Below are 27,107 nucleotides of genomic sequence, written 5' to 3' on the forward strand. Positions count from 1 at the left end.
TATTCACTGGACCATGTGTTTAAGGACACTATGTTAAACTGACAGCCCAAAAGTTGTTTGGGTTTTTTGTTTGTTTTTAAGAATTTTCCTTGCCAAGGATTCGTAAGGGAGTGAGGTAGTGCCTAAATACTTTGAAAGTTCAGAGCCGAGATCTATGGACTCAATGACTGGAATTGACCAAGCTGGTGTTTGGGGTAGGGCTGAGGCAGGGACTTCCTATAAAGCCAGGTTGGCCCCAAACTCCCCCTCATCTTGCTTTAGCCTCCCAAGTGTGAAACTGCAGCTGTGCTCCACAAGGCCTGGTTTAAACAAACAGATTTTGATTGGTTTGGTTTGGTTTTTCGAGACAGGGTTTCTCTGTGTAGCCTTGGCTGTCCTGGAGCTCAATCTGTAGACCCGGCTGGCCTTGAACTCACAGAGATCCACCTGCCTCTGCCTCCTGAGTGCTGGGATCAAAGGTGTGCGCCACCACTGCCTGGTAGATTTTGAAAATTTTTAAACATTTTCTTCAAGTTGTGGTGCCCCTTCCCACCTACCAAAATTTTCCAGAAACTGGTTCTGTAGTTAGAGTGTCATTGGTGACATTTAAGAAAGAGTAGCCATAGCTGAACATGGCCCATTTTGTAAATTTTCAATATCTTAAGTTAATAACCAGTTTTAGATTGTCTTTTAGGAATGATTTCGCAGATAAAAATAATTAGAAGGATTTTTTTTTTTTTTTTTTGGTTTGTAAGTGTGACAATGGATGCTCACTCACACCATTGCAGGACATGTGCCTCGCGCAGACCTTGTGACATATTGGCAAGTACCTGTGAAGAAATCGTGATCATAAAAAATAAAATACATGGAAATACTTACACTGCATATTTGTTTGAGAGTATACAATGTCTACGCCTTTGAGAATATCTAGCAGCCTATTACATGTTCTTGATCTGAGGGCTGGAGAGATCTCAGTGGTTGAGAGCATGCCCTCTCTTGCAGAAGGCCTGGATTTAGTTCCCAGCACCCAAATTAGGTGATTCACAGCTGCCTGCAACTCCAGCTCTTGGGAGAATCCAGTGCCTCTGGTCCCCAAGGGCACCGGCACTCGGGTACGCATACCCACATATACACAATGTTTTAAAATGATCTATACATATTCCCAGTCTGAAAGGCAATCCAAGCTAAAGGAAATAAGTGACACCGTAATTGCCACCAGGGGACAGTTCTTCAGATTGCTCAGCTGCCCTCATAGCTGATCATGTTCACTTGCTATTCACCTTAATACACTCAAATTGTCAGGACAAGGAAAAAAAAAAAAAAAAAGAGGTAACTTCTAATCTCCCGGGTGGACGCAGAGAAAATCTAAACCAACTAATCCGAGAATCCCAAGGACTAAAAGCCATGTTTTCCAATGACGTTGCCCACTAAAGCTTGTTTTTCCACCAGACCGCTGTGCATGTTGAACGGGTACGACACTGGCAGCCGCTGGCCGGGTCTGGGCCAGCAAAGCTAACCCCGCAGCAGCTCTGCTCCCGGAAGAGGGCCACGCTTTCTGTTGCATGCCACACTGACCCTGTCCTCTCTTTCCTTTCCTGTCTTTCCCGCGCCATGCTTGCTGCGTAGCAAATGGAATCTCTTGCAGTAAGTTAACTTTTTCTTCCGTATTCTTTGTCCACGGAGGCATGGACCCCATCATGAGCCTTATTTTTACCGTGAACTGTTGTATCTCTTAGCATGTGTTCCCTTTTTTTGTTTTTCTTTTCTTTTCTTTGGTAGATTGAGATGTGGCAGCTTATTGGTAGTTCTCTGGGATGCTTTCTCCCCAAAACAGAAACCTACATTGCTGTGAATTCTCATTCTCTCCATGGAAATTTTTAAACAACAAATACCATCGCTTGGCACTTAGGAAAGTCAAGAGTTTTCATGGCTAGGTTTCACCCTAAATTGGGAAGATAACATTATTTTTAAACACTTTTTTTTATTAATTTGCAAGATCCTGGCAGATGCATCTCATATCAAATTTTATAGGGTTCCCATTTTTAAAAATGTTTAAGTTATCATAAGGAATTTTATTGAAACAACCAAAGACCTCATTAATTAGTGAACTAATTCTCCATTCTAAAGCTATTTTGCCAATACTTTAAAAAAGGAAAAAAATATCATCTAACTAGAATTGGTTTTCTCCTAGAAGGAGGAAAATTGGGGAAAGGGGGAGCTTAGCTTAGCATGAGATATATATATATATATATATATATATATGCATCAATTTTAGTAACTTAAAAATCAGAATCAAAAGACATGTCTGTGATATCAACAAAATACACTCCAGAAAACTTAAAACTCTTGTGATCTATCTACCCGATTTGGGAAGTCTCAACTCTCTCAATTCTGAGATGAGTTCTGTGTAGCTCCTTAGACGACACAAGGTCCCCCTGACCCTGTCTGCAGGAGCCTCTTCTAAACCCAACAGTGGAGCGCTGGGTTGCCTGGTTCACACCAGGTGTAAATCGCTTCCACTGGAGACTACTGAGGCTCTCCCCCTCCTCTGTAAGGCCCCATACACCATGGAAGCCAGCCCATTGTTGACGTAAGACAGGCTGCGTGGAGACGACCGCTCAGAGTACTATGAACATTGGTGGTGGGATGATGGGGCTTCTCTCTCATCACTGTGTGGCTTGTATTTCTGCCTTCAGGAGTGGCTGCCCCCTCGATGGCAGCCCAGACTTACACAGCTGTCTCCCCAGCAGCAGTTCAACTTTCAAACTTAACACCTAGAACTAGTTAGTGTTTTGCCTATCGGCTTTCCCTTTAATGAAAAAGGATTCTTGGCTGTTCAAAGGCAGTTTGTAGCTTATAAACATTAACACAACTACTCAGCCGTAATTTATAGGTCTTTCGTTGGCAAATGCAACGGAAATGTGGTTCCCTCCATCCTTTTTTCTAGCTGATTCTAATTAGTCATACTTCATTGTAGAGGAATGATATTCTGTAGTATACCATGAGGATCTCACGGATGTTACGGAGTGGGTCTGGTTTTGTTTTGTTTAGAGTGTAAACAGATAGCTAAGGCTCCTTGCATTTTAAAGAACCGGTGTGTGTGCGCGTCACTTCTCACGGGTTTGACAAAGGAGCTTTAACAGCTGTCCTCCCCTGCGCCCCCTCTCTGTAGCAGCTGGAGCTCTGCCAGAGGCTATACAAGCTGCATTTCCAGCTGCTGCTGCTCTATCAGTCCTACTGCAAGCTCATCGGGCAGGTGCACGAAGTGAGCTCCGTACCAGAGGTGAGTCCCCAGCCCGGCTCGCCACAGAAACCGCATGGCGTCTTTGAAGTTACTGTTTGGGTTTTTTGTCTTCCATCCTCCACCCCTCTTATAATGTACAAATTGGGTTAGTTTTTGTTTGGTTTGGGTTTTTTTTTTTTGCATATAATTATTATTTTATTCAAGTACCAGTGAGAAAGGAATATATTTCTATTTTCAACTTTGAATGGTTTTCTAGAGCAGGGCCACAACCAAGGTGAAGAGGGTAAGGTAGCCTCACATTTGGAGGCAGTTCCCCCAGCCCTACAGTTACACCGGGTGCCATCCTTTGCCTCACCCTGATGGGTCATCCTTTGAGAAAAGCCCTCCTTAGCACGTAGCCTTTCACATTTGCCCTTATCCTACGGTAAGAAAGAAACGTCTCGGGGTCTGGTGGTCTTCTGCTCCCTGCTTCAGCATCAGGATGCTTTAGTGCATCTAAATGCAAAAATTAAAATCACTTGAGCACACTGCTTCCGATGGGCTCCGGTTTTCCTAGGCATGAGCGTGAAGAAGGGTGGCGGTGTGCACTGGGGCAGCGCAGGGGACTTATGTCTGACTTACTAAGGGTGAGGATGGTCGGAGTCTGAGAGCTGTCCTGAGCAGTCTTACGGGACAAGGGTGAGCAATGGGGCCAAATACTCAGAAAAGAACCATCTTTGGCCCGGGCGGTGGTGGTACATACCTTTAATCTCAGCACTCAGGAGGCAGAGCCAGGTGGATCTCTGTGAGTTCGAGGCCAGCCTGGTCTACAGAGTGAGAGCCAGGCCAGGCGCCAAAACTACACAGAGAAACCCTGTCTCGAAAAACCAAAAAAAAAAAAAAAAAAAAAAGAACCATCTTTGCTGGGCTATGGTGGTGCACAACTTTAAGGCCAGCCTGGTCTACAGAATGAGTTCTAAGGCAGCCAAAGCTACAGAGAAACCCTACTCAAAAAAATAAAATAAAAACAAGAACCGTCTTCATCATAGTAGTAGGAGAGAGAGAGATAAGTAAATGCAATCAGTTTCTATTGCTAGAATAAACGAATGCCTAAAAAAAGGAAAAATGTGCAAATGCAGTGTGTATACCACGGTCCATATTTAAAAAGCAATTGTAGCTAGATTATCTAGAAGTGCCTAATGCTTAAAAGGACCCGAACAATGAACCAACATACTGCCTCAAGGAAGGAAAGGCTAGAGTGGAAACCTGCAGAGAGAGACAAGGCCACTCATCCTCCCCACATCCAGGTTATATCCAGAGTGGATCAACTCGGATGCAGGAAGGCTTCCCCCATGTGAGGAAGACATGACCAGAGGCACCCGCCCACCATACCACACCATTGCTGCAGACATCATTCAACCTGAGATTTGCAAGGATAATGCCTCAATTATCCAATTAAAGCAAGCTTTATTAAACACTGGCCAGGAAGATGGACACTGGTCAAGTTCATACCCAGGATTCACAGAGAATGACCATGACCTACCTTGGCCAGGTGCTTATAAAGGCAAGCTCACGGGGTTCCGTACTTCCTGCCTTTGTCCAGTCAGGGGCAAGCATGCATCCTGATGTACTTCCTGCCTGCATACCTCCCATCCAGTGCAGTTGGGTCAACCAGACTTGTTTAGAAGGTGGAAACGTGAGTGCTCATCTAACAGGAACAGCCTCCAGTGTCTCAGAAAGGATCTGTCCTTAGGCAAGGGCTGACAGGTTAATTTTAGCCCAGCAGCACCTGCAGGTGTTGTTGTGGAGACCCCTGCCATCCTCACAGGCCTAGAGTTCACAGAGTTTCCGTACTCCAGAGGAAGCCCCACCTACTGCAGGACCCCTAGGGCTGCCCCACACCATCTTGACTTGCAAGTCGCCGCTACGGTGGGCCCTGCTCTGGAGGACAGTAGTCACTTCTCTATCAATTAAGGGTCTGCCATCTTGGTTCCCATAGTCACCGATGGTACATACTGTTCCTCAGCCCCCCAATAGGAGCTGCAACTACAACCTGCCCGTGTACAACCATATAACCCCCAGCCTCCCGCAGAAGGTGCTACTATATATAACCTGCCCCCAGATACCCAAAACCAAGGCCCAGTGGATCAGCCACGACTCCAGCACCCAAACTGGCGTGAAACTTTATCCGTCGGAGACCAGCCATTCCAGGCCCCCAGAAAGTCTTCACCAGAGGTGGCCGGACAATTATGATGCTTCAGTACCTAAGCCCACTTGGCACTAGGTGATTAGATCTTTGATGTGGGAGGGCAGACATCACCTTGAGACTAGTGAGTGCAGCAGGCACAGCACCTAGACAAGATCAAGCCACTCACAATCCCAGCATGGAGCCGGGGAGTGGGGAGGTGTGGGGGGAGGTGGTCGTAAAGTCGCAGCCTAGCTGAGCTGGGAGAGAAAGTGAGGTTTCTTCAAGGATTCTGCCCCTGAGAGGTAAGGCTATGCATGATCCAGTGACCCACACACATACTGGCAGGACGGAGTAGACTCAGTGAGTCTTAAAAAATAAACTTAGAAGGGCGGTGGTGGCACACGCCTTTAATCCCAGCACTTGGGAGGCAGACGCAGGCAGATCTCTGAGTTCAAGGCCAGCCTGGCCTACAGAGTTGAGTTCCAGGACAGCCAAAGTTACTCAGAGAAACTCTGTCTCCAAAAAAAAAACAAAAAACAAAAAACAAACAAACGAGAGAGAGAGAGAGAGAGAGAGAGAGAGAGAGAGAGAGAGAGAGAGAGAACCTTGCATGCAGGATTGTCCAGAGTCTGTAGCCTTTGATCCCACAGGTTCTCTCCAGATAGCTGCTGTCTCCCTCACGGAGATGGCAGGTTAGTAAGAAACTATCAGCTAACCACAACAGCTGGTCTGGGCTGAGCCGGCTTTAAATCTGACCACAGTTCAACCCATTTTGGAAAATCAACACTGTACATTTGAAGGGATCGTAGCTAAATGAATAGACCCACACATGCAAATGAGGCCACTTGTGCCCATTAGAAAGGGAAGTGTGTGCTGTGTGGAAATGAAGGGATAGCCACCCCTCCACATGAAAGTTTAGACTCTGAGTAAACTTTCTGGGTACAGCCACTGAGTGGGCAGAAGTCTCTCTGAGGCATTAATACCAAATTCCCTTACGGTATTAATCCTTTTCCTCCTTAGCATTCTATCTTCCGGGACTTAGGGGGTGTGACTCCACTGCTGGAGTGCTTGCCTAGCACTCTAGACTTAATCCACAGCACTTCCTAAAACTGAGTGTGCTGGTATATGCCTAAAACCCCATTTCTCAAGAGTTGGAGGGAAGATGGAAAGTTCCAGGTCATCCTTGACTGTTCAGTGGGTTCAAGGCCAGCCCAGACTGTTTTGGGGGGTTCTTTTGACACAGGGTCTCAGTATAACACTGACTTTCCACCTGCCTCTACCTCAAGGCTAGGATCAAAGGCTTGTTCCACCATACCCAGCCTCTGCCCTGGCTATGTAAGATATCTCAAAAACAAAAACATTTGTATCTCCCATCTTTTCTGTGGCATAGAGAAAATAGAGATCCTTTACTGTTAAAAACAGGGCCTATAAAGCCAGGCGGTGGTGGCGCACGCCTTTAATCCTAGCACTCCCGAGGCAGAGCCAGGTGGATCTCTGTGGGTTCAAGGCCAGCCTGGTCTCTACAGAGCAAGATCCAGGACAGGCACCAAAACTACACAAAGACAAACTCTGTCTCTCAAAAAAAACAGGGACTGCCGGGCGGTGGTGGCGCATGCCTTTAATCCCAACACTCAGGAGGCAGAAGCAGGTGGATCTCTGTGAGTTTGAGGCCAGCCTGGTCTACAAAGTGAGTTCCAGGAAAGGCGCAAAGCTACACAGAGAAACCCTGTCTAGAGGGAGCGGGGGAGAACGGGGCCCATAATATGGGCATGGTAGTGCACACCTTTAATCTAACACTTGGGGAAACAGAGGAGACAGGAGACTCTGTGCATTAGAGACCAGCCTCGTCTACATAGTGAGTTCTAGGACAGTCAGGCTATCTCAAAACAAGCAGAACAAAAACAGGGCCCTTTATTTGATAACTACATTTGAGTACTTATATACCAAACTTCACTAGATATTCTATAGATAATTTCATTTAATCTTTAAAGTAAACTCCTTTTCTTTTTTTTTTTTTTTTGGACAGTGTTTCTCTGTCTAGCTTTGTGCCTTTCCTGAAACTCACCCTGTAGTAGCCCAGGCTGGCCTCAAACTCACAGAGATCCGCCTGCCTCTGCCCCCCAAGTGCTGGGATTAAAGGCGTGCGCCACCACCGCCCGGCCCTACCTCTTTCTTTACGATGTCCTTTCTAGTTAAACAAGAGCTGGAAGGACTGAGATCGAACCCAGGGCCATGTGCATACAAGGCAAGCCCTAACACTGAGCTACATCCCCAGTCCAAGTGGGAAACATTTTAAATGATGTCTCTCTTCTGAGGAGAGCATCCCAGCTGCTGAGGTAGAGTGATTCAATGCTTCTGACAACCCAATCCTTGATATATGCCATGTAGGTCGGTGGGGGTTTTGTTGTTGTTCAGTTTTGTCTGTTTTGAGGCAAGGTCTCACTGGGTAGCCCAGTCTGGCCTCAAACTCCTGGTGAGCTTCCTGCCTCATACTTCCAAGTACCCGGATTACAGGCATGTACCACCATACCCAGCTCCCTTTATTTATACAGATATTAAACTTCTGTTTAACCAGACCCTCATGACTAAATTTCTTTGAAAAGGTTATGCCAGCCTGTACCTAAGTACGTGGCATTTGTTTTAAACAGCTGCTGAACATGTCCAGAGAACTGAGTGACCTGAAGAGGAACCTAAAAGAGGCTACTGCGGCCATCGCCACGGACCCGCTTTACATCGAGGGAGCGTGGTCAGAGCCGACCTTCACATCCACTGAGGCTGCCATCCAGTCCATGCTGGAGTGTCTAAAGAACAATGAACTTGGCAAGGCCCTGCGACAGATCAAGGAGTGCAGGTGGCTCTGTTCTTCCTCCCAGGGCTGGTGACGGGAAATACAAGTGTAGTCCTGACCCTGGGCTGCCTAGGGACACACTTGCCAAGGTTGGAATGTCTAGACATCTTACCTGTCTCCTCCGAGGTTTCTACAGCACCTGAAGGCTTACCCACCAGCCCGGAGCTTGCATGTTACACGTGTTGGCTTTGTGAAAGTTGAAGAACTTCACAATGTACCCCCACATAATGTCAAACTAAACGGAATGTACATTTTGGGGTTGTTTTAGATAGTCTTCACAAACATCAGAATAAGATGGCTATAGCAAATAAGAGTATCAGATTCAGAGCTCAGTGGTTACAAGCACTGGCTGCTCTTCCAGAGGACCCAGGTTCAGTTCCCAGCGCCCACATGGCAGCTCACAACCACCTGTAACTCCATTTCCAGGGGAGCCGATGCCCTCTTCTGGTCTCTGTGAGCACTGCACACATGTGGTGCACATAAATTCATACAAGCACATGTACCTATAAAACAAGTTTTTTGTTTTTGTTTTTTTGGTTTTTTTTTAAATTTTTTTATTTAAAACATTTTTTCTTTCCTTTTACATACCAATTCCCGTTTCCTCTCACTACCCCCCCACCTTCCCAAATCCCACCTCCATCCCCTCCTCATAGAGGGTAAGGCCTCCCTTGGGTAGTTAACATAGGCTGGCATATCAAGTTGGGGCCAGATCTGGCCACCACCCACCACTCCACCACCACCACCCCCACATCAAGGTTGAGTAAGGCATCGCACCATAGGGAATGGGCTCTAAAAAGCCAGTTCATGTACCCAGGATAATTCCTAGTCCCATTGCCAGGTGACCTACAAACACATCAAGCCATGCAACTTTCACCCACATTCAGAGGGCCTAGTGCGGTCCCATGCAGGCTCCCCAGCTGTCAGTCCAGAGTCCATGAGCTTGGGTCAGCTATCTCTGTGGTTTTCCCATCATGATCCTGACCTCCCCTTGCTCCTGTAATCCCTCCTCCCTCTCTTCAACTGAACTCCAGGGTCTTGGCCAAGTGCTTGGCTGTGGGTCTCTGCATCTGCTTCCATCAGTCACTCGATGTAGGTTCTATGATGACAACTAGGGTAGACACCACTCTCAGTGCAGGGGAAGGCTAGTTCAAGCACCCTCTCCACCATTGCTATGAGTCTTAGCTGGGGAGTTCCTGGGGGTCTTATAATTCAAAGACCCTTTGCCAAGAAGGAGAGGCTAAGTATGTGGTCACTGGTGGACAGTGGTGGGGAGCAGGTGGATAGAAACAGTGGGGGACCTCAGCCCAGCTGACCAGTAAAACAAGTTTTAATAGAGCATCGTATTCCATTCTGGTATTTTAATCAATAATAACCAACATTCTAAAACTGATTATAGCAATATTTGGACAACTCTAAATAAACTAGAACCCAAGGAGTTATGTGCTTTAGATGAACCTATCAAATGCTGTGATAACATCTCAGTAAAAGGTTTAAGTATATTTTTATACTAACCAAGACTCATACCTCCCAACTGGGTGCCTCTAATCTCCTCTGTTCTCTCTTCACTACAGAAGCCTGTGGCCCAATGACATCTTTGGAAGCAGTTCTGACGACGAAGTCCAGACACTACTGAATATTTACTTCCGTCACCAAACTCTGGGACAAACGGGTACTTATGCCTTGGTGGGTTCTAACCAGAGCCTGACTGAAATCTGCACCAAGCTGATGGAACTGAACATGGAGATCCGAGACATGATCCGCAGAGCCCAGAGCTACCGGGTCCTCACTGCCTTTCTCCCAGACTCCAGTGTTTCTGGCACTAGTCTCTGACAGGAGCCGCCCGTCCCCCATGGTTCCCAAGCCCATGCTGCCATGCTGGGGCGACGTCATTCAGTGTCTTCTCAGCCTTCGCAAGGCTTGGACAGAGTGTTCTCCCTCTTGTTACCTGTCGGACTCTTTCTAAAGAAGATTACCCAGCTTCCAATGTGTAGCAATACTGTCCACACAGAGGCAGCCTAGGACCTTCTGAGACAGACTCGACCCGTCACGCCGTGCGGCTGTCCTTCACTGGGCAGATGCAACCCCACTACTGAAGAAATGACTTCCTCTGTTGCATTACCAAAGCTGACCACGCTGAACAATACTGTCCTTTCTGGAAAGAGTTTTAGATTGGCAAAAGTGCAATGTTTTTCTTCACATGAAAAAAAAATTTATATTCTAAGACTTGTACATTCGTTCCCTTTCTCCTGGTTTTCTTCCCTTTTTTGTGGGATTTTGTTTGTTGTTTTTTTCAGTGGGTTGGAAAGGGGGGCAGGCAGAATGAAGCTGGCCACTGAAAACCTGTAAGACGGTCCAAAGCTGACAGCCTGTGTGCTTGAAAAAGGTTGTAAATGGACTGCAATTTAATGTACACTGTATCTAAACGAGGCTGCTATGGAGTACCTTTCTTACGTTGCTAGGCTACTGTTTCTGAAAACCCTGGATCTCTCTGTATCAGGAATGATCCAGATGGATTCTTTTAAAGGATCTAGGCTGCTTTTTACAAGAAGGTTGCTTTAATGAGCGTAATTTATACTACAGAAGAATGAGTGTTCGTCTGAATTCACTTTGCCGTTTTGTAGAAAAACAAATTATTCACATGAATCCCGAGTCCTTTCATCCGCCATGCATGCATCTTTTAGTAGCTATTTGGATAGCCAGAAGTAGAGTCCTAAAGGGAAGATATGAGTTGCCACTTTAAGAATAATGTCATATTTTATTTGTAATATATGTGTAAAGGGCCATTCTTAAAGTTTCTTCCTTAAACCCAGCGCTGTCGAGTGTTCCATGTGGGCATGTTAATCTGTTGCGCATCCAGAGCATATTCAGAGTTTACCTATGTAACTTATTCACTGTGTAAATACATTTAAAGTTTTTGTGATGTAATCTTGATTGATAATTCTGTTCAGAATTGCCTTTAGACTAAAAAAAAAAAGACAAAATACATGTTGATCATGGATTTTATTTCTAGTTAATTAAAATATTTGCCTTTGACACATACCTGTAGTTTTGCACATGGCTGTGAGGTATACTGTGTACTTGTATTCTGTGATTGACATGAATGACCCACACTGCAGATGTACAGGGCATGGCCCCTGAATCCAGCAGTACAATCTTCTTGGAAGTAGGCACCAAATAAGAACATGACTCTTCTTTATAGATATATCGACTTATTATTTTACATGTGTGTGCCTGAATATTATGTTTGTTTGTATGTATGTGGGTATGTATATGTACCATGTACATGCAGTTGCCTGTGGGAGCCAGAAGAGGGCATGGGAGTTACAGTTTGGTTGTGAGTACCATATGGTTGCTAGTAACAATACTCTGCTGCTCTGGAAGTAACAATACTCAAGGGCTCTGACCTGCTGAGCCATCTCTCCAGTCCCTGTCCACCTTTTTTTTTTTTTTAATTTTTTTTTCAAGACAGCATTTCTCTGTGTAGCTTTGGAGACTGTCCTGGAACTCCCTCTGTAGACCAGGCTGGCCTCGAACTCACAGAGATCCAGCTGGCTCTGCCTCCCTCCCAAGTGCTGGGATTAAAGTAGTGTGCCATCCCTGCCCGGACTTATTTTTTAATTTTTAATTCTGTGTGCTTTGCGTGCCTGTGCGTGGGAATGTTGCCCCTGATTACATGTACCTGCAGAAACCAGAGGTGTCTGGTCCCCCTAGGGCTGTACTTCAGGCGGTTTGTGAGCCACTAGACACAAGTGCTGGGACTTGAACTCAGGTCCTCTACAAACCGACATGAGGTCTAACCACTGAGCCATCTCTCCAAACCCAAGACTGTAACTGTCAATCATCTCTTCTTGACCAAAGAGGAAAATCAAAGCTTGGAATGGTAGGTCACGCCTGTAATTCCCATACACACAGACACCACCTCACATATAAATGATTCAGGCCGGGCGGTGGTGGCGCACACCTTTAATCCCAGCACTCAGGAGGCAGAGCTAGGCGGATCTTTGTGAGTTCGAGGCCAGCCTGGTCTACAGAGCGAGATCAAGGAAAGGTGCAAAACTACACAGAAAGAAACCCTGTCTCGAAAAACCAAAAAAAAACAAAAAATACATGATTCAATGAGGGTGGTGCTTCCGTGCCACCAAAATGCCCTTCTAAAGCCACCAGAAAAAAAGTTTCTTTTCTCTAAACCACAAGTTTCAGAGTGTGTGTCAGCCCCGCTCCCCACTCTGCCTCTGGTCCCAGTCTGCGTGCACCGCCCACTGAGATCTCCAGGTTCGCTGTGGGCTCCACACTGCCCAGTCCGCCTCACCTTTGTCTACACCACTCCTGAAATGCCCTCATCTCTGCTTTCTTCCCTTCCCCGTGCCTCTTCCATCTCTGTGCTGTTGCTCAGGGACGGCCTGGAGGGTCCCCGTGGCACTGAGCCTCTGGGGACATGCTAGATTGGCAGTGTCACAGACCCCAGGCCTCCTGAATCAGAACCTTCATCCATGGTCACCAGAGGACCCCTGGGACATTAAAATTTTAGGCTTCTTGCAGTAAACACTGGTGTACCCCAGGATTCTGTGACGTGCTTTCTTAGGTGATCCCATCCACACTCATGACTCCAAATACTATTTCTCTCATTTATATCTCTGAGCCACATAAATGAGCCCACAGACAGCTTCTGCTTGGGTGGATATCTCAGATCCTTCAAACTTAATATGTTGAAGACAGAAACTCACTCTGTCCCATTAAAAGGATCCACCAAAATAAGACGTAGGGCTGAAGAGACACTTAGTGGTTAAACAGACTTGGGTTCCCAGCACCCACACTGTGGCTCACAGCCATTCATAATTCCAGCCCCAGGGGATCTGATGCCCTCTTCTGGCCTCTACGGGCACCAGGCACTCACATGGCATATATATACATACATGCAGGCAAAACGTCTATGCAGAAGATAAAATTGAAGGCTAAAACATTTAAGAAGCTAGAGAAATTATCTCAGCAGTTAAGAATATCAGCTGTTCTTCCAGAGGACCAGAGTTCAGTTCCAGACACCAACTTCTTAGAGCTCACAGCCATCTCTAACTCCAGTTCAAGGGGACCTGACGCCCTCTTCTGGCCTGAGCAGGCACTGCATGCATGTGGTCTATAGACATTTCTGCAGGGAGACTATATAAAATATAAGTAAAGGTTAAAACATTTCTTTTGTTTGTTTGTTTTTGGAGACAGAGTTTCTCTGTGTAGCCCTGGCAGTCCTGGATCTCGCTCTGTAGCCCAGGCTGGCCTTGAACTCACAGAGATCCGCCTGGCTCTGCCCCCCGAGTGCTGGATTAAAGGCGTGTGCCACCACCCTCTCTCTGGCCCTGGCCCTAAGGGTTAAAATTTCTTTTGTTTTTGTTTTTGTTTTGTTTTGTTTTCCGAGACAGGGTTTCTCTGTGTAGTTTTGGTACCTGTCCTGGATCTTGCTCTGTAGACCAGGCTGGGCTCGAACTCACAGAGATCCGCCTGGCTCTACCTCCCAGTGCTAGGATTAAAGGTGTGTGCCACCACCACCCAGCAAAGGTTAAATTTTTTAAGTGGGCTAAGTGATGCATTATTTAGTCAGGGGGCACCATGCACAGAGGAGGTCAGTGCCATCCCCTAGGGCTGAGTTGGTCCCCAGGGAGTGTGTTCACTACGGTGAAAGTCACCTTGCTAAAGCAATGTCTCACAACAGTCTCTCCCCCTTGCAATGCCGGCCATTCTCGTTCATGGCTCCTACAAACGCCACTCAAGGTGTTGTAGTGTAGCCAGAAACAGCTTCATGAGAAGCCGCCATGCAGGCTTATTTCCCTGGTCTTAAACTTTCTGCTTCCACATAGGAGAGTCGAATAAACCTCTGTGTTTTATGAAGTGCGCAGGTTCGGCTATTTTGTTATAGCAACACAAAACAAGTGATGCATTGGCTCCTTTTGCATTCACGCCACCAAGAGACGGGAACTGTTAGCTTCATTTTATAGATGGTGTGGAGGGGCCCAAAACCAGCTTGACCACATAGCTGCCATGACAGGCTTAGGGGCCTAGACACAGCTTCCGTGACAGGCTTACTGGCAGGCAACACCCAGATCCAGGAAAAGCCTTAAGCTAACACTACCTAGGGATCCACCCAGGGATGGGGAAGTACCTGACATCCCAAACATTCCAGCCATTAGATAAGGTGGCCAGATGACCTTGAGTCTAGCACACACCTATTTTTTGTTTTACTGATACCCCTAGACAATTGTCAGTCCTGGACCCTGGAAATCCCCTCACCCCAACCTCTGCTATGATGAAAACTCTGCCCGACCTGAGCTCGGGGCTCTCTGCTCTCACCCTGTGTGGGACAGACAGACAGACCAGGCCCCGGAACCTGAAAATAAAGGTTCTTTGCTTTTACATATGGGATCCGATCTCCATGGTGGTCTTTTGGGGGTCCCCCAAGATCTGCGTATAACAATAGAAAAACTGAGACACAGAGACCAAGTGACATACCCATGATCACACATCCCTTAACTACTAAAGCCAGGACTGAAGCTAGATAGTGTGGTCCATGTGCTTGCCAACTGGTATAAGTCTCGGTGTCATCCACCTCCACAGCTCAAAGCAGGCATCTCAGGATCACTTTCTTCCTCCATTACCCACTGCCAACCCTTGGACATTTCCAAACATTATCCGGATTTACAGACTCCTTCTCTAGCTCCATAGCTACCACTTTTTTCCCCCAAGACAGGGTTTTTCTGTGTAGTCCTGGCTGTCTTAGAACTCAGTCTGTAGATCAGGCTGGCCTCCTCCAGACTGCTGGGATTAAAGGTGTGCACCACCACCACCTGGCCACAGCTACCAATTTTGCCGAGGGTGTCATTCTGCACATGGGTCTGTTCACTTCCCAGCCAGTCTCCCGAGTTTTGCCTCACAATCGTGAGCTTTTTAAGTAAAACGCCTCATGTCACTGTCCTGTTGAAATCTTCTCATAGCCTCTTGTGCTCTGACTTTGGTCCTCTTCAGCCCTGTGCCCCACGTTGGCCCTGGAATGTGTGTGGTGAGTGCACACCATCCCCTTAGGACCCTTCCTTTCACTGTTCCCTTGAATCAAACCCACCCCCTCTCAGCGCCCCTCAGCTTCGAGAGAAAACATGAACACAGTCATTACAATCAGGGAGTAAGTCCTGGTCAGCCCAACTTCAAATCCTAGCTCTGCTCCGTGACCTCTCTGCCTCCAGCTCCTCCCCTAGGGGATGTCAGTGATACCCTGTCTGAAGACAGAGGGAGGAGGAGGAACAAGAAAGGCAAACTGCAAATCCCAGCAGTACAATGAGTCAGAGCCCACCTGGGGCCAAAGGAGGCCTTGTCTTAAAAACAAAAAAGCTGCTGTGGTAAGGTACAACACTGTCTAGCACATGCTGGGTGTTGCTAGAATTATGTACAGTGGGAAGTGAGGACCTTGCCCCTGTCGCTGCGTTCCTATTGACTGCAATACCGAGCTCAACCAAGTTGGTCACACATTTAATGCCAGCACTATGTAGGCAGAGGCAGGCAGACCACTATGAGGTTGGGGCCAGCCAGAAATCCTGTCCCAAAAATATGTTGGCCACTTTAAAAAATCTTAGTTGTTTGGTTTGGTTTGGTATTGGAGACAGGGTTTCTGTGTGTGGCCATGGCTATCCTGGAACTCACTCTGCAGACTGGGATGGCCTTGAACTCAAAGATCCACCTGCCTCTTTCTCCTCCCTCTTCCTCCTCTACTTCCTCCTCCTTTTTTGAGACTGGGTATCACTATGTAGACAGACTGGCCTTGAATCCCAAGGGCTGGGATTAAAGACGTGAGCCACCACACCTGGCTTTTTCTCCTCCTTATTCCTGTCAGTAGCTACCATTTCCAGTATGACAGTGCTGTTTCTACCCAGGAATCACCCAGTAATGTGTTTCTCGTGGTCTAGATCGCATGCATTTATTTTATTCTATTCACATTGTACAACTGTTTCCAACCTACCCCCAAAACAAAGCTTACACCGTTCTCCATTGTCCAGTCGGAGCCGACTTGCGCAGAGGCCCACACCACTGCCAAGTCTATAAACCAGACGCCACAGCTGCTGTCACAGGATGTAAACATTGCTACAGGAGAATCTCTTGTCTTTGCAGCGGCCGCAAAGCTCCTGGCGATGTGGCCTCCTGATATCAATGTGTCTTTTCCTCTGAGGACAGGAACAACAGGATTTTGAGCAGGTCTTTGGGAGGCAAAGTTAGGACAGTAAATGATCAATCAGAGTTCCAAGTGTGGTCCCCCCAACGGAAAATACTCCTCCCCCCCCTCCAGCCATAGCTGCGTCCTCCTCCGAGTCCTGCAGCAAGCCTAGCCCGCCTCCCTTCAGACGCCACTGGAGTGATCACAGAGGCCATTCAAGAGAACACCACCACGCCAACCCAGACAACAGTCAAATCTGGTGAAGGGGGTTTCTTAGAGCGTCTCTGTGTAGTTGTATGTATCTGTAACCAGTGGGGATGAGAGGCCGTGTGCAGTGATCATTTAATTAAAAGACGAGAGAGCTATGGTCTCAACCAGGGGTTACTTGACTCCCCAGGGGACATGCTGACAAAGACTGGACACAGTTTGAACTCTTGTTACAACTGGGAAGAAAGAACCTTCTGAGGAAGCTAAGGTCACCTCTGATGAGTACACATTATATATAAGATCCATGAGTTTTACATTATTCATTTAGTGTGGGGGTGGGGGGGTGGGATGTGGTATGACTTGAGTGTGGAGGTCAGTGGAACCAGGTTCTTCCCCTTCCGTCATTGTGGGTCCTTGGAATCAGGTCAGGCTCCTTTGCCTGCTGACCCATCTTGCTGGTCCAGGAAGCTAAGGTCTTTTCTTCCTGGATATGTACCATTCTCACTGACATTTAAAGCCACACCCTCCAGTGAGAGCCAATCCTGAGGAGGCTGGCACACTGTCCCGGCACACCTTCCCAGTCAGTGCCGACCTTCCATGCACCCGATCCACCTTCCGCCTCACAGAACAAGGCAAGGTTTATCTTCTGCAGATGGCGGAGGCTAGCGCTTGCATTTTCCAAACAGGAGTTTTCAGTTCAATTTACTGAACATCAGACAACAGCCACGTCCTCCCTCCTCTAGCGAAGGGGCGTCCTTCCTTACAAATGAACCCCTAGATGGGGTTGTGCTTGGCTGGCACCGTTCCAAGTACCTCAGGTAGATTAATTCACTGAATTATCCCCCTTCTTTATGAAAGAAAAAGCCACGCCAGGCATGGTGGCACACGCCTTTAATCCCAACACTCGGGAGGCCAAGTCAGGTGGATCTCTGTGAGTTCCAGGCCAGCCTGGTCTACAGAGCGAGTTCCAGGAAAGGCTCCAAAGTTACACAGAGAAACCCTGTCTCGGAAAAAAAAAAAAAAAAAAAAGAAAAGAAAGGAAGGAAGGAAGGAAGGAAGGAAGGGTCAGACCAAATGAGGTTATTGTAAAGCTAGAGCTCTACTTCCCTCTGTAGTGGAATAAATAATACTCACCAAGCCTCCTGGACAGCTAGAAAAGCTGAACAATCTTTTTTTTTTTTTCTTTTTTTTTTTAACATTTATTTATTTTGTATACAGTGTTTTGCCTGGACGTATCCCTGCAGGCCAGAAGAGGGCACCAGATCTCATTACAGATGGTTGTGAGCCATCATGTGGTTGCTAGGAATTGAACTCAGGACCTTTGGAAGAGCAGCCAGTGCTCTTAACCTCTGAGCCATCTCTCCAGCCCCCTAGAACAGATCTTAAAGGCAATGGAAAACAGCCAGGGTATTATGGAGAAAACAGAAATGTAAGTGAACCTAACTTAGGGACTGCTTTAAAAAATAAAAGCTTTAAGATATGTCTCCTAACTGGGCAGTGGTGGTGCACACCTTTAATCCCAGCACTTGGGAGGCAGAGGCAAGTGGATCTCTGTAGTTCAAGGCCAGCCTGGTCTACAGAGTAAGTTCCAGGACAGCCAAGTCTACAGAGAAACCCTGTCACAAACAAACAAACAAATAAATATGCATATGAAGAGACAGAACAACCAACATACTCAAAAACAGGAGGGGAGCAACAGCCCCATGGGGGATGAAGTTAATGGATGGAATCATCTGACACTATATTTTAAAAACTGTGCTTAAAATGGGAGTTACAGTACATGCCTTAATCCCAGCATTTCATGAGGTAGAGGCTCGCAGATCTAATTCCAGGCCAGCCCAGAAGTTGTCTCAAAAACAAATTTTAAAAATCACATGAAAATAACTATCCTTGTAGGATGTGGCCCACACTGAGGAGGCAGAGGCAGGTAGATCTCTGTGAGTTCCAGGCCAGCCTGGTCTACAGAGTGAGTTCCAGGACAGTCAGAGCTACACAGTGAAACCCTGTCTCGAAAAAAACAAACAAACCAAAAACAACCAAAAAATCAACAACAACAAAAAAGAAAATAACTATCCTTGCTGGGTGTGGTAGCTCACACCTATAATCCAGAACTTAGGAGTCTGAGGCAGGAGGATTTCCATGAATTCAAGGTAAACCAAGGCTATATAATGAGCTCCAGGACAGCTTTGACTATGAAGTGAAATCATCTCAAAAACCAATGAACAGCAATGCTTACTATATTGAGGGAAAAGAGTCCAATATTTCCAACAAAGATCTCAAAGTTTGTCTTGTTTTTTGAAATTGTCTCTCTATGTATCCCTGGCTGTATTAGAACTCGCTCTGTAGACCAGGCTGGCCTCCAAGTCACAGAGATCTGCCTGCCTCTGCCTTCCTAGTGCTGCGATTAGTTCTGGGAATAAAGTCATGTGCCACGCTCCCTGATCAAAGTCACTTTTTTTTTCTTGGTTTTTTTCAACACAGGGTTTATCTTTGTAGCCCTGGCTGTCCTGGAACTCGCTTTGTAGACCAGGCTGGCCTGGAACTCACAGAGATCCTGCTGCCTCTGTCTTCCAAGTGCTGGGATCCAAGTTACTTTTAAATGAAAATTTGAGAAGAGAAAAATCTATTCATTTCATTGATTAGTTTGACAGAAAATTAGGAAGAAGTTGAGTTAATAATTAGAAACAGAAAATGGGCCGATGAGATGGCTCAGCGGGAAAAGGCACTTGCCACAAATCCTGATGACCAGAGTTCGATCCCCAGAATTGATGGTAGAAGGAGACAGTTGTCCTCTGACCTTTACACGTTTTTCTTGGTGTCTACAATCAATTTTATTGTAATATAATTAAAAACCATACCATTTATAAAATACCAAAAAAATATCTTTACAAGATGCAATTGTATTTGGATAAAACTGGCAAGTTCTTGCTCACAGCCCAGAGAACACCACGGAGGAAACCTAATATATCGGAATGGGTGTTATGCCGTGCTGTTCGGCCCACGATTTGATGGCTCTCAGAGTTAATCTAAAGCTGTCACTGTTTGCTACTAGTTGTAAAATTTCATCTTGAAACCATTAAGAATTCTTATGCAGGGGCTAAAGTGATGGTTTCATGGTTAAGAGCATTGACTGCTCTTCCAGAGGACCTGGGTTCTATTCCCAGCACCAACATGGAGGCTCATAATCATTCATAACTTCAGTCCTAGGGGAATCTAATCCCCTCTTCCCGTCTCCATGAACTCATAAATAAATAAATAAATAAATAAATAAATAAATACGAATTCTCATGCAGCCTGAGTGCTCATGCCTTTAATCCTAGCACACAGAGGTAAAGGCAGGAGGATCTCTGCAGAGTTGGAAGCCAGCCTGGTCTACATAGTGAGTTCCAGGATAACCAGGGCAATATAGAGGGACCCTGCCCCTATCCACCGCCCCCCCAAAAAAAAGAATTGTTATGGATCTAATATTTAAATAATTAAAATATGTTTATTTTACGTGTATGTGCACGTGCCTGTGTGAGTTTATATGTACCACATGTGTGCAGGAGCATGTGGAGGCCAGAGGCAGCAGACCCCTGGGAACTGGAGTTACAGATGGTTGTGAGCTGCTCCATATGACTGCTAGGAACTGAACCTGGGTCCTCTGCAAGAACAGTAAGCACCCGTAACCACAGGTCAACCTCCTGCCCTTAACACCCCACTTGGTAAGCCTACTGTCTTCTCATAGGTCCAAATCTTCTGAACCAGTTTGCAGCGTTACCAGCCTCCATATCATCAAGTCAAGATGAGCTCCAAGTCTTTTACTTCTCTGTATAATTTTAACTTATCATACGGCTGAGGAAAAAGTTCACTTCAATCAGTGTGCCCTGGTCCAACACACATGCGTCAGTATCAGCAACTTTTGTCCATCTTCCTATTCTAAGATCCAAAGGGGAGGGGGACATTTTTCTTTCAATATTTTCAATTACAGATTGCTGATGATCCTTGTTTCCATGGATTTCTTGTAACCACTGTCACTAGGTCATTTCATTTTCCAATTTTTTTTTTTTTTTTTTTTTTTTTTTTTTTTTTTTTTTTTTTTTTTTGGTTTTTCGAGACAGGGTTTCTCTGTGTAGTTTTGATGCCTGTCCTGGATCTCGCTCTGTAGACCAGGCTGGCCTCGAACTCACAGAGATCCACCTGTCTCTGCCTCCCGAGTGCTGGGATTAAAGGTGTGCGTCACCACTGCCCGTTTTCCAAAATTCAAAAACCTTTGATATGGTAACCTGCCCCCACCCATACAACCCTACACACACACACACACACACTGCTATGACCACTGCTGCCTTGGGTATGATCTACCCACCTCCAGCCCCAGGAGTCAACCACAAAAGAACATATTGCAAGTGCAGGAATCTGCTCTTGGGATGAGGATCTAGCAGAGCGTTTGCCCGCCTTGTACCAAGGCTTTGGATTCAACCCCTAGTATGCTCTCCCCTCACAGCAACCTTTAAAAGAAAGATTTACTTAATTTTATTTATGTGTACGTGTGTGCATCTGTGTGTGCGTATATACACATATGCCTGTGGGTGCCCATAGAGGCCAAAAGAGGGCAGAGGATCTGGATTTACAGGCAGCTGTAAGGCACCCAATGTGGGTGTTGGGAACCAAACTCTGGTCCTCTGGAAGAGCAGCAAGCAAGTGCTTTTAACCACTGAACCTTCTCTCCACCCCTCAAAAAACTTCCTGACTACAACAATCATTCATGTTGAACTAAGACAGTTCTCCTTTCCACAGTTTCAGATTCCACACAAACCCACACCCAAACTCAAAATAAAATAAAATAAAATAAAAAATAGAAAGTCAAAATCTCATCTAACTCAGAGACTTTCCAAACATTGAAGACACCATGAAGTTCAATCAAGATTTAACCTATAAATCTGACTTCTGGCAGCCTATCCAACCTTACTTGAACTAGGCATTGTGGCTTGCAGAATGGGAACAATACCTTCACAAAGGTTAAGCCATGCCATGAAACATGAGAAACAGCCCAGCATTAGGGTGGTTAACCGTCCAAAGTTAGACGTTCTAAAGACATTCTCCATAGTGACACACTACAGAGGCAGCTTTCTGGTTTTGTTTTGGCTGTTCAGACAGAGCGTCAAGAAGCCCAGACTAGTCTCGAACTCCTGAATCTGCGGCTTTAGCCTCCCAGTGTCATGACTGTATCCACGACGGCTCATGCCTGGCTGACACAAGGAAACTTACAACAGTGGATCATCTTCTTCCTCTTTCTCTCCAAAAAAAAAAAAATGGAATTTATGTTTTTATTCCTTTTCTTAGAATAATCTGAGCTGTCACACATAGAGAAGATCTAGTAACCCCATGCCAAGAACCAGGTCTGTAAGATCCAAACGCTTTGTGATGGAGGCTCCACTCAGACAAATGGAAACATGGCAGACAACCAAAGCATTCTGTGCGCTTACCTGACACTGGATTGCTTCCACTCGGTAAGGATTAAATTTCTTTTGGCACTTGCAACAAAGTTGTTTGAAATAAACCTAAAGAGAAATTGGCCTTTTTAATACAAGCTGGCATGTGCATTCATTTCCTAGTTGCTGCAGGTTTTTTTTTTTAATATAATTTGCTTATTGTTTGTTTTTTGCTTAAAATTTTGTGTATGAGTGTTTGTATGTACATGGAGTGTGTGCAGTACCCATAGAGGTCAAAAGAGGGCGCAAGATCCCTTAGAACTGGAGTTACAGATGGTCGTTATCTGCCATATGGGTGCTGGGAACGGACCTGGGGTTAGCTCTTAACTGCTGTACCTCCTCTCCAGCCTAGGCCCCAGTTCTTTTGATACAATGTGTTCCTTCAGTTTGGTACTTCCTTGTCTTGTATGTAACCTCTACCCTTGAGGGATTTTTTCCTTTTTTGTTGTTGTTTGTTTTGTTTGCCCCCCCACCTATATGTCTGTGTACCATGTACATGCACTGCCCAGAGGAGGCCAGAAGGGGGCATTGGATCCCTTGCAACTGGAGCTACAGATGGCTGTGAGTCACCATGTAGGTGCTAGGACTCAAACCCGGTCCTCTTAACCAATGAGCCTATCCACCAGCCCCATACTTTGAGGTTTTAAGCTCTGTGAGTTCCATCAGTTGTTTTCCATTTTCCTCACTTGTAAAATTGAGAGAGCATTACTTTTGCTATAGTTCTGATGACTGACTATTCAGCAACACACAAAGAGCCACAGTAGGTACTCCATAGGAAGTAGCTGTTACTAGTTTTGTTTAGTGTGCAGTCCAATTCCTCCTTTTGTCCCAGTCACTTTGCCCTGAAATGTCTAATTTCCACTTGAATTTGGTTCCTTACGGCTACCCATCAGCATCATCTACTTTCCAGGCATCGCTCACTGTCTCCTGGATGTTTTCTCCCTGGTTTACTTAGCAACGTTTCAGTTTCCTTTTTTTATTGAGAAAGGGTCTTCACTATGTAACCCTGGCTGGCCTGAACTTGCTATGTAGACCAAGCTAGGTTCAAACTTGCAGAGATGAACTTTCCTCTCTGCCTCTAAATGCCACCATGCCTGGTCTTTCTGTTATTTAAAGTGGTGGTTCTCAATCTTCCTAATGCTGCGACCCTTCACTACAGCTCCTCCTGTTGTGGTGACCCCTAACAATAAATTTTTGTTTTTGTTTTTGTTTTTGAGACAGTGTTTCTCTGTATAGCTTTGGAGCCTAACCTGGAACTCACTTTGTAGACCAGGCTGGCCTCAAACTCACCGAGATCCGCCTGCCTCGGCCTCCAGAGTGCCGGGATCAAAGGCGTGCACCACCACCACCCCCGCTGCTACCACCACTACCCAGTCATAAAATTATTTTCATTGCTACTTTATAACTGTAATTTTTACTAATGTTATGACTCGTAATGTAAATATCTGTGTTTTCTGAAGGTGTTAGGTGACCCATGAAGGAGTCATTTGACATCCAAAGGGTCTCGACCCACAGGTTGAGAACCACTGCTTTAGTCTTATTTGGGCACCAGGGTATGGTCTGTTAGATAGGTTAATGCCCCACTTCTGGGTCATTTCTGCACTGCTTCCAAGCCATGGGCACCATTGAACCTACCACCACATTGCACTCCAATCGGAATACACTCATTTGTTGTTTCAAGTTTGAGAACGAAGTTTTATCACAGAGCCCGGTACAGCAGGAGGGGCTGCCCGGGTTCTGTGAGATAGACTCTAACGTAGCCCAGACTGGCCTTTAACTTGAGATCTGCCTGCCTCTACCTCCCAAGCGCCGGGGTTGCAGGCCTGTGCCACCACACCCAGCTCCAGAATGTACTTCTTGAAGTGAGTTCTCTAATCTGCTCTTTACCCCAGTACTTTGGGAGGATCTGGATCCAGCCCACAGTTTTCCTTCTGGCAAGAAAGGGATGGGAAGTTAACTTGGTTTTAAATTCTAACCAGGTGTGAAGACACACACCCATAATCCCTGCAGCAAGAGGATAAAACAGGAGAATCAGAAGTTCAAGACCAGCCTGTGCTACCTGAGGCCCTGCCTCAAAAGGTAACAAGCAATTTGAATAAAACAGAGTGAAAGCTCCTGCCGCCCTCAGGCTGGGTCTCCCCCTGCCGCCCTCAGGCTGGCTCTCTTCCTGTCCAGGGGCTGAGGGGTGGCTGCCCAGAGCATAGACCAAGCCCGACACTGTACAGAGCTGTCTCTCTTGCTGCCACAGGCACAGGTGTGGAGGACAAACTTTTCAGGCTTTGTGGAGTCTAGCCAGTGGGCAAGAACAAAAATTACACTTCAAGAAAAGAAGCAGGGCACAGTGTCCCAGCACTCAGAAGGTAGGGGCAGGGTCTGAGAGTTTGAGGCCAGCCTGGTCTACATAGGAAATTCCAGGCCAGCCAGGGCTACATAGAAACACTCTGTCAAAAACAAACAAAAGTTCAAGATCATCCTCACTAGTTATATAGCAAGTTTGAGACTAACCAGGGCTTCATGAGACCCTAACTCAAGGAAAAGAAAAGAAAGGAAAATGGCTAGGTTTCCAAAGACTAGTTAAAAAAAAAAAAAAGACTATATTGAAAGTAGTCAATAGATACCAAAACAAAAATAGCCTGATAATGAGTTTAAAAGACATTATCAGCAGTTTTTAGTAAGTTTAATGTCTTGACAGAAAATGCCAGATTTAACATCTGCAGAGATGATGAAACCCTTAAAAATAACCTTCCACCGTCTTGGCACAGTGGCACACACCCTTAATGCCAGCATTGGGAGGGAGAAACCAGCAAAGCTCTGTGGGTTCCAGGCCAGCCAGGGCTACATAGTGAGACTTGGTCTCAATAAATAAATAAATAAATAAATGTGACCAAAAGACACTGTTAGTTCAAAGTAATTTATACTTTTAATTTATAATTTATACTTATACAGGAAGTGAAAAATGCAAAGAACTCCATCAATAAACAATGTTAAGAATAGCCTAAGTTGATAGGGGAAAGAAAATAGGGGAGCTTTCTAGAGTAGATGAGGACACCCAAATTTACCCATGACAAGAAATATGTAAGTAGGAAATTAAGTTTATAACAGTATTTAAGGCACAAACTGTCACCTAGAGAATCACATTATAGACCTGTGTGACTAGGTCCTGTGTGACCAACTGGAAACGGGATTTTTAGACTATTTACTACACACTGGAGAGGATTTTGTCTTGTTTTGTTTCAAGATGGGGTCTCACTGTGTAGATCCTGGAACTCCCTCTGTAGACCAGGCTGGCCTCGAACTCACAGATCTGCCTCCCGAGTGCTGGGATTGAAGGTGTGCGCCACCATGTCCAGCTTGTTTGTTTTTGAGATGTGTGTGAAGGTCTTTTTATGTAGCCTAAGCTGGTCTTGAACCTGACCCTTCCCCTCCCAAGCGCTGCAGTTACGGGCTTCTATGTTACCGCTCCTGGTAGTCCATTTATTTACTTATTCACTGACATTCACACTAAGTAGGAATGTCAGTATAAAACTCGTCAGCAAGGATGCCAAGGCGAAGGAGCGGAAACCCAGCTCTCCCACTAACACCTGCGCCTTCCAGGCCTCAGCGTCCCTCCCCCATGTTTGCTTACTTTATTGGTCCCAGAGATGCACCACACATAAGCACTCTCCCATCTGGTCTTACAGTCTTTACAGTGGAAATAGCCGTACTTTGGTTCCAAAAACTGAAAATAAAGAGAAACGGGAGTCTATTACTATGGGGTGGGGTGGGATGGGGTCTAGATCCTCATTTCCTAACGGATAGCCTAAATGAAACAACTGACTTCCTGGGCCTCTCTTTCACTACCCTTTATGCAGCTCTGTTCATTTAGCTTCTGGGCTTGCTCAAGGATAACGTTTTCAGTCCATTTCCCACAACACCAACATCTCCTAACGTAAAAATCCAGGTTCGCCTTTCGCACACTTGAAGCTGACTGTCCCCTCATCGTCACGGGCAGAAGTGACAAGACTTCTAAGTGAGGATCCACACCCTATCTTACCACAACTTGAAAAACATCCAGACCATGTAGACAAAGTACATGCTTCCAGAACTCCACCTTCCTCGCCAAAGATAAGGTAGAAATGAGCCAGTTAACACTTACTGCTCTGGGAATGAAGGGGGGAGGATGGTGCTGCTGAGGCCTTAAGTGGAGAGAAGCCTCGCCCTGCTGGAAGCTGGGCTTCCCAGGTGGCCTGGGACTTTCCACATACCAGCTTGCTTTTCCTGGGGCTGGGGGCATCTTCCTCCCCGACTTCCTTCAGCTGCGGGAGGTTCTCCTGCTTGTCACCATCTGGCTTCGGTGTATGTGGACTGGCCTCTGCACATCCCGCAAGCTCTTGGCTTTCTCTGTGTTCCTCATCCTTGGGCAGCTGGATCAAGGCTCTCCTCCAGTAAGCTTCTGCGGGCTTCCTGAGGCTGGTTCTGTCCCAGAGGGAGCTGCTGTAGAGGGTCTGAGGCCCCAGTGAGCACTGCACCGACTTGTCCACCCGAAGGCTCACCTGTACAGCCACGTCCTTAGTGTTGGCCTTGCATAGCCGTAGACTCAGGTTGGGGTTCATCTGGGTGAGAATGGCCTGAAGCTGAGCCCTCTTGTAAGGGTACACGCAGGACTCAGAGGCACTTGCTGGTACGGTAGGCCCTGGCCTGGCTAGGAAAACAGGAGGACCCATGTTTTGCCTCCAGTCTTGCTGTTTACAGTGTCTCCAGAGGCCAGGGTGGCTCAAAGGCAGTGTGCTCCCATAGCCTTGGTGGAAACCGTAAGGAACTTGGACAAAGCCCTCCATTGGGTAGTTTCCTCCTGGAGTTTGTGTTCCTGTTTTGCTCCCCACCCCCTACCTGTCTCTTCCTCCTTGTAGATCTGGTTCGGGTTCACCCAGGTTTCTTCATTTATTCCAGAGTGAGAGCTGCCCCCTTAGCTCCTTAATTGAAGGAAAGAGCTAGCCATGTGACTACTAATTGTTTTCCTACCTCTT

General features: G+C 46.3%; 2 protein-coding genes across 2 annotated transcripts in view; one reads left to right on the forward strand and one right to left on the reverse strand.

The window, feature by feature from the left end:
• Fry (FRY microtubule binding protein) overlaps nt 1-11,271 on the forward strand; it is a 249,244-nt gene extending 237,973 nt beyond the window's left edge. Inside the window, exons 59-61 of the mRNA XM_059248951.1 lie at nt 3,152-3,262; nt 8,039-8,241; nt 9,810-11,271. Of these exons, the coding sequence (XP_059104934.1) occupies nt 3,152-3,262; nt 8,039-8,241; nt 9,810-10,068 (573 nt within the window). The 3' untranslated portion in view covers nt 10,069-11,271. The remainder of the gene's footprint in view (nt 1-3,151; nt 3,263-8,038; nt 8,242-9,809) is intronic.
• Nucleotides 11,272-16,237: 4,966 nt separating this feature from the next.
• On the reverse strand, nt 16,238-26,918 carry Zar1l (zygote arrest 1 like). Its single transcript, XM_059249727.1, has 4 exons — nt 26,277-26,918; nt 25,727-25,843; nt 22,096-22,170; nt 16,238-16,466 (listed from the first exon to the last, which is right to left on the reverse strand). The coding sequence occupies exons 1-4, from the start codon at nt 26,916-26,918 to the stop codon at nt 16,335-16,337; spliced, it is 966 nt and encodes a 321-aa protein (XP_059105710.1). The 3' UTR covers nt 16,238-16,334.
• Between the last annotated feature and the right edge of the window lie 189 nt (nt 26,919-27,107).

This window comes from Peromyscus eremicus, chromosome 23, assembly GCF_949786415.1.
Source record: "Peromyscus eremicus chromosome 23, PerEre_H2_v1, whole genome shotgun sequence".
Taxonomy (NCBI): Eukaryota; Metazoa; Chordata; class Mammalia; order Rodentia; family Cricetidae; genus Peromyscus; species Peromyscus eremicus.

Bases quoted from the DNA above. Each gene is read 5' to 3' on its own strand.
- Zar1l (XM_059249727.1), bottom strand. From the start codon at position 26,918: ATGGAGGGCTTTGTCCAAGTTCCTTACGGTTTCCACCAAGGCTATGGG. The intron at 22,171-25,726 runs GTAAGCAAACAT...ATTTCTCTTTAG, and splicing joins GCATCTCTGGGACCAATAAA to GTTTATTTCAAACAACTTTG. The intron at 16,467-22,095 runs GTAAGCGCACAG...TGCCTCCCAAAG, and splicing joins TGGAAGCAATCCAGTGTCAG to ACCTGCTCAAAATCCTGTTG.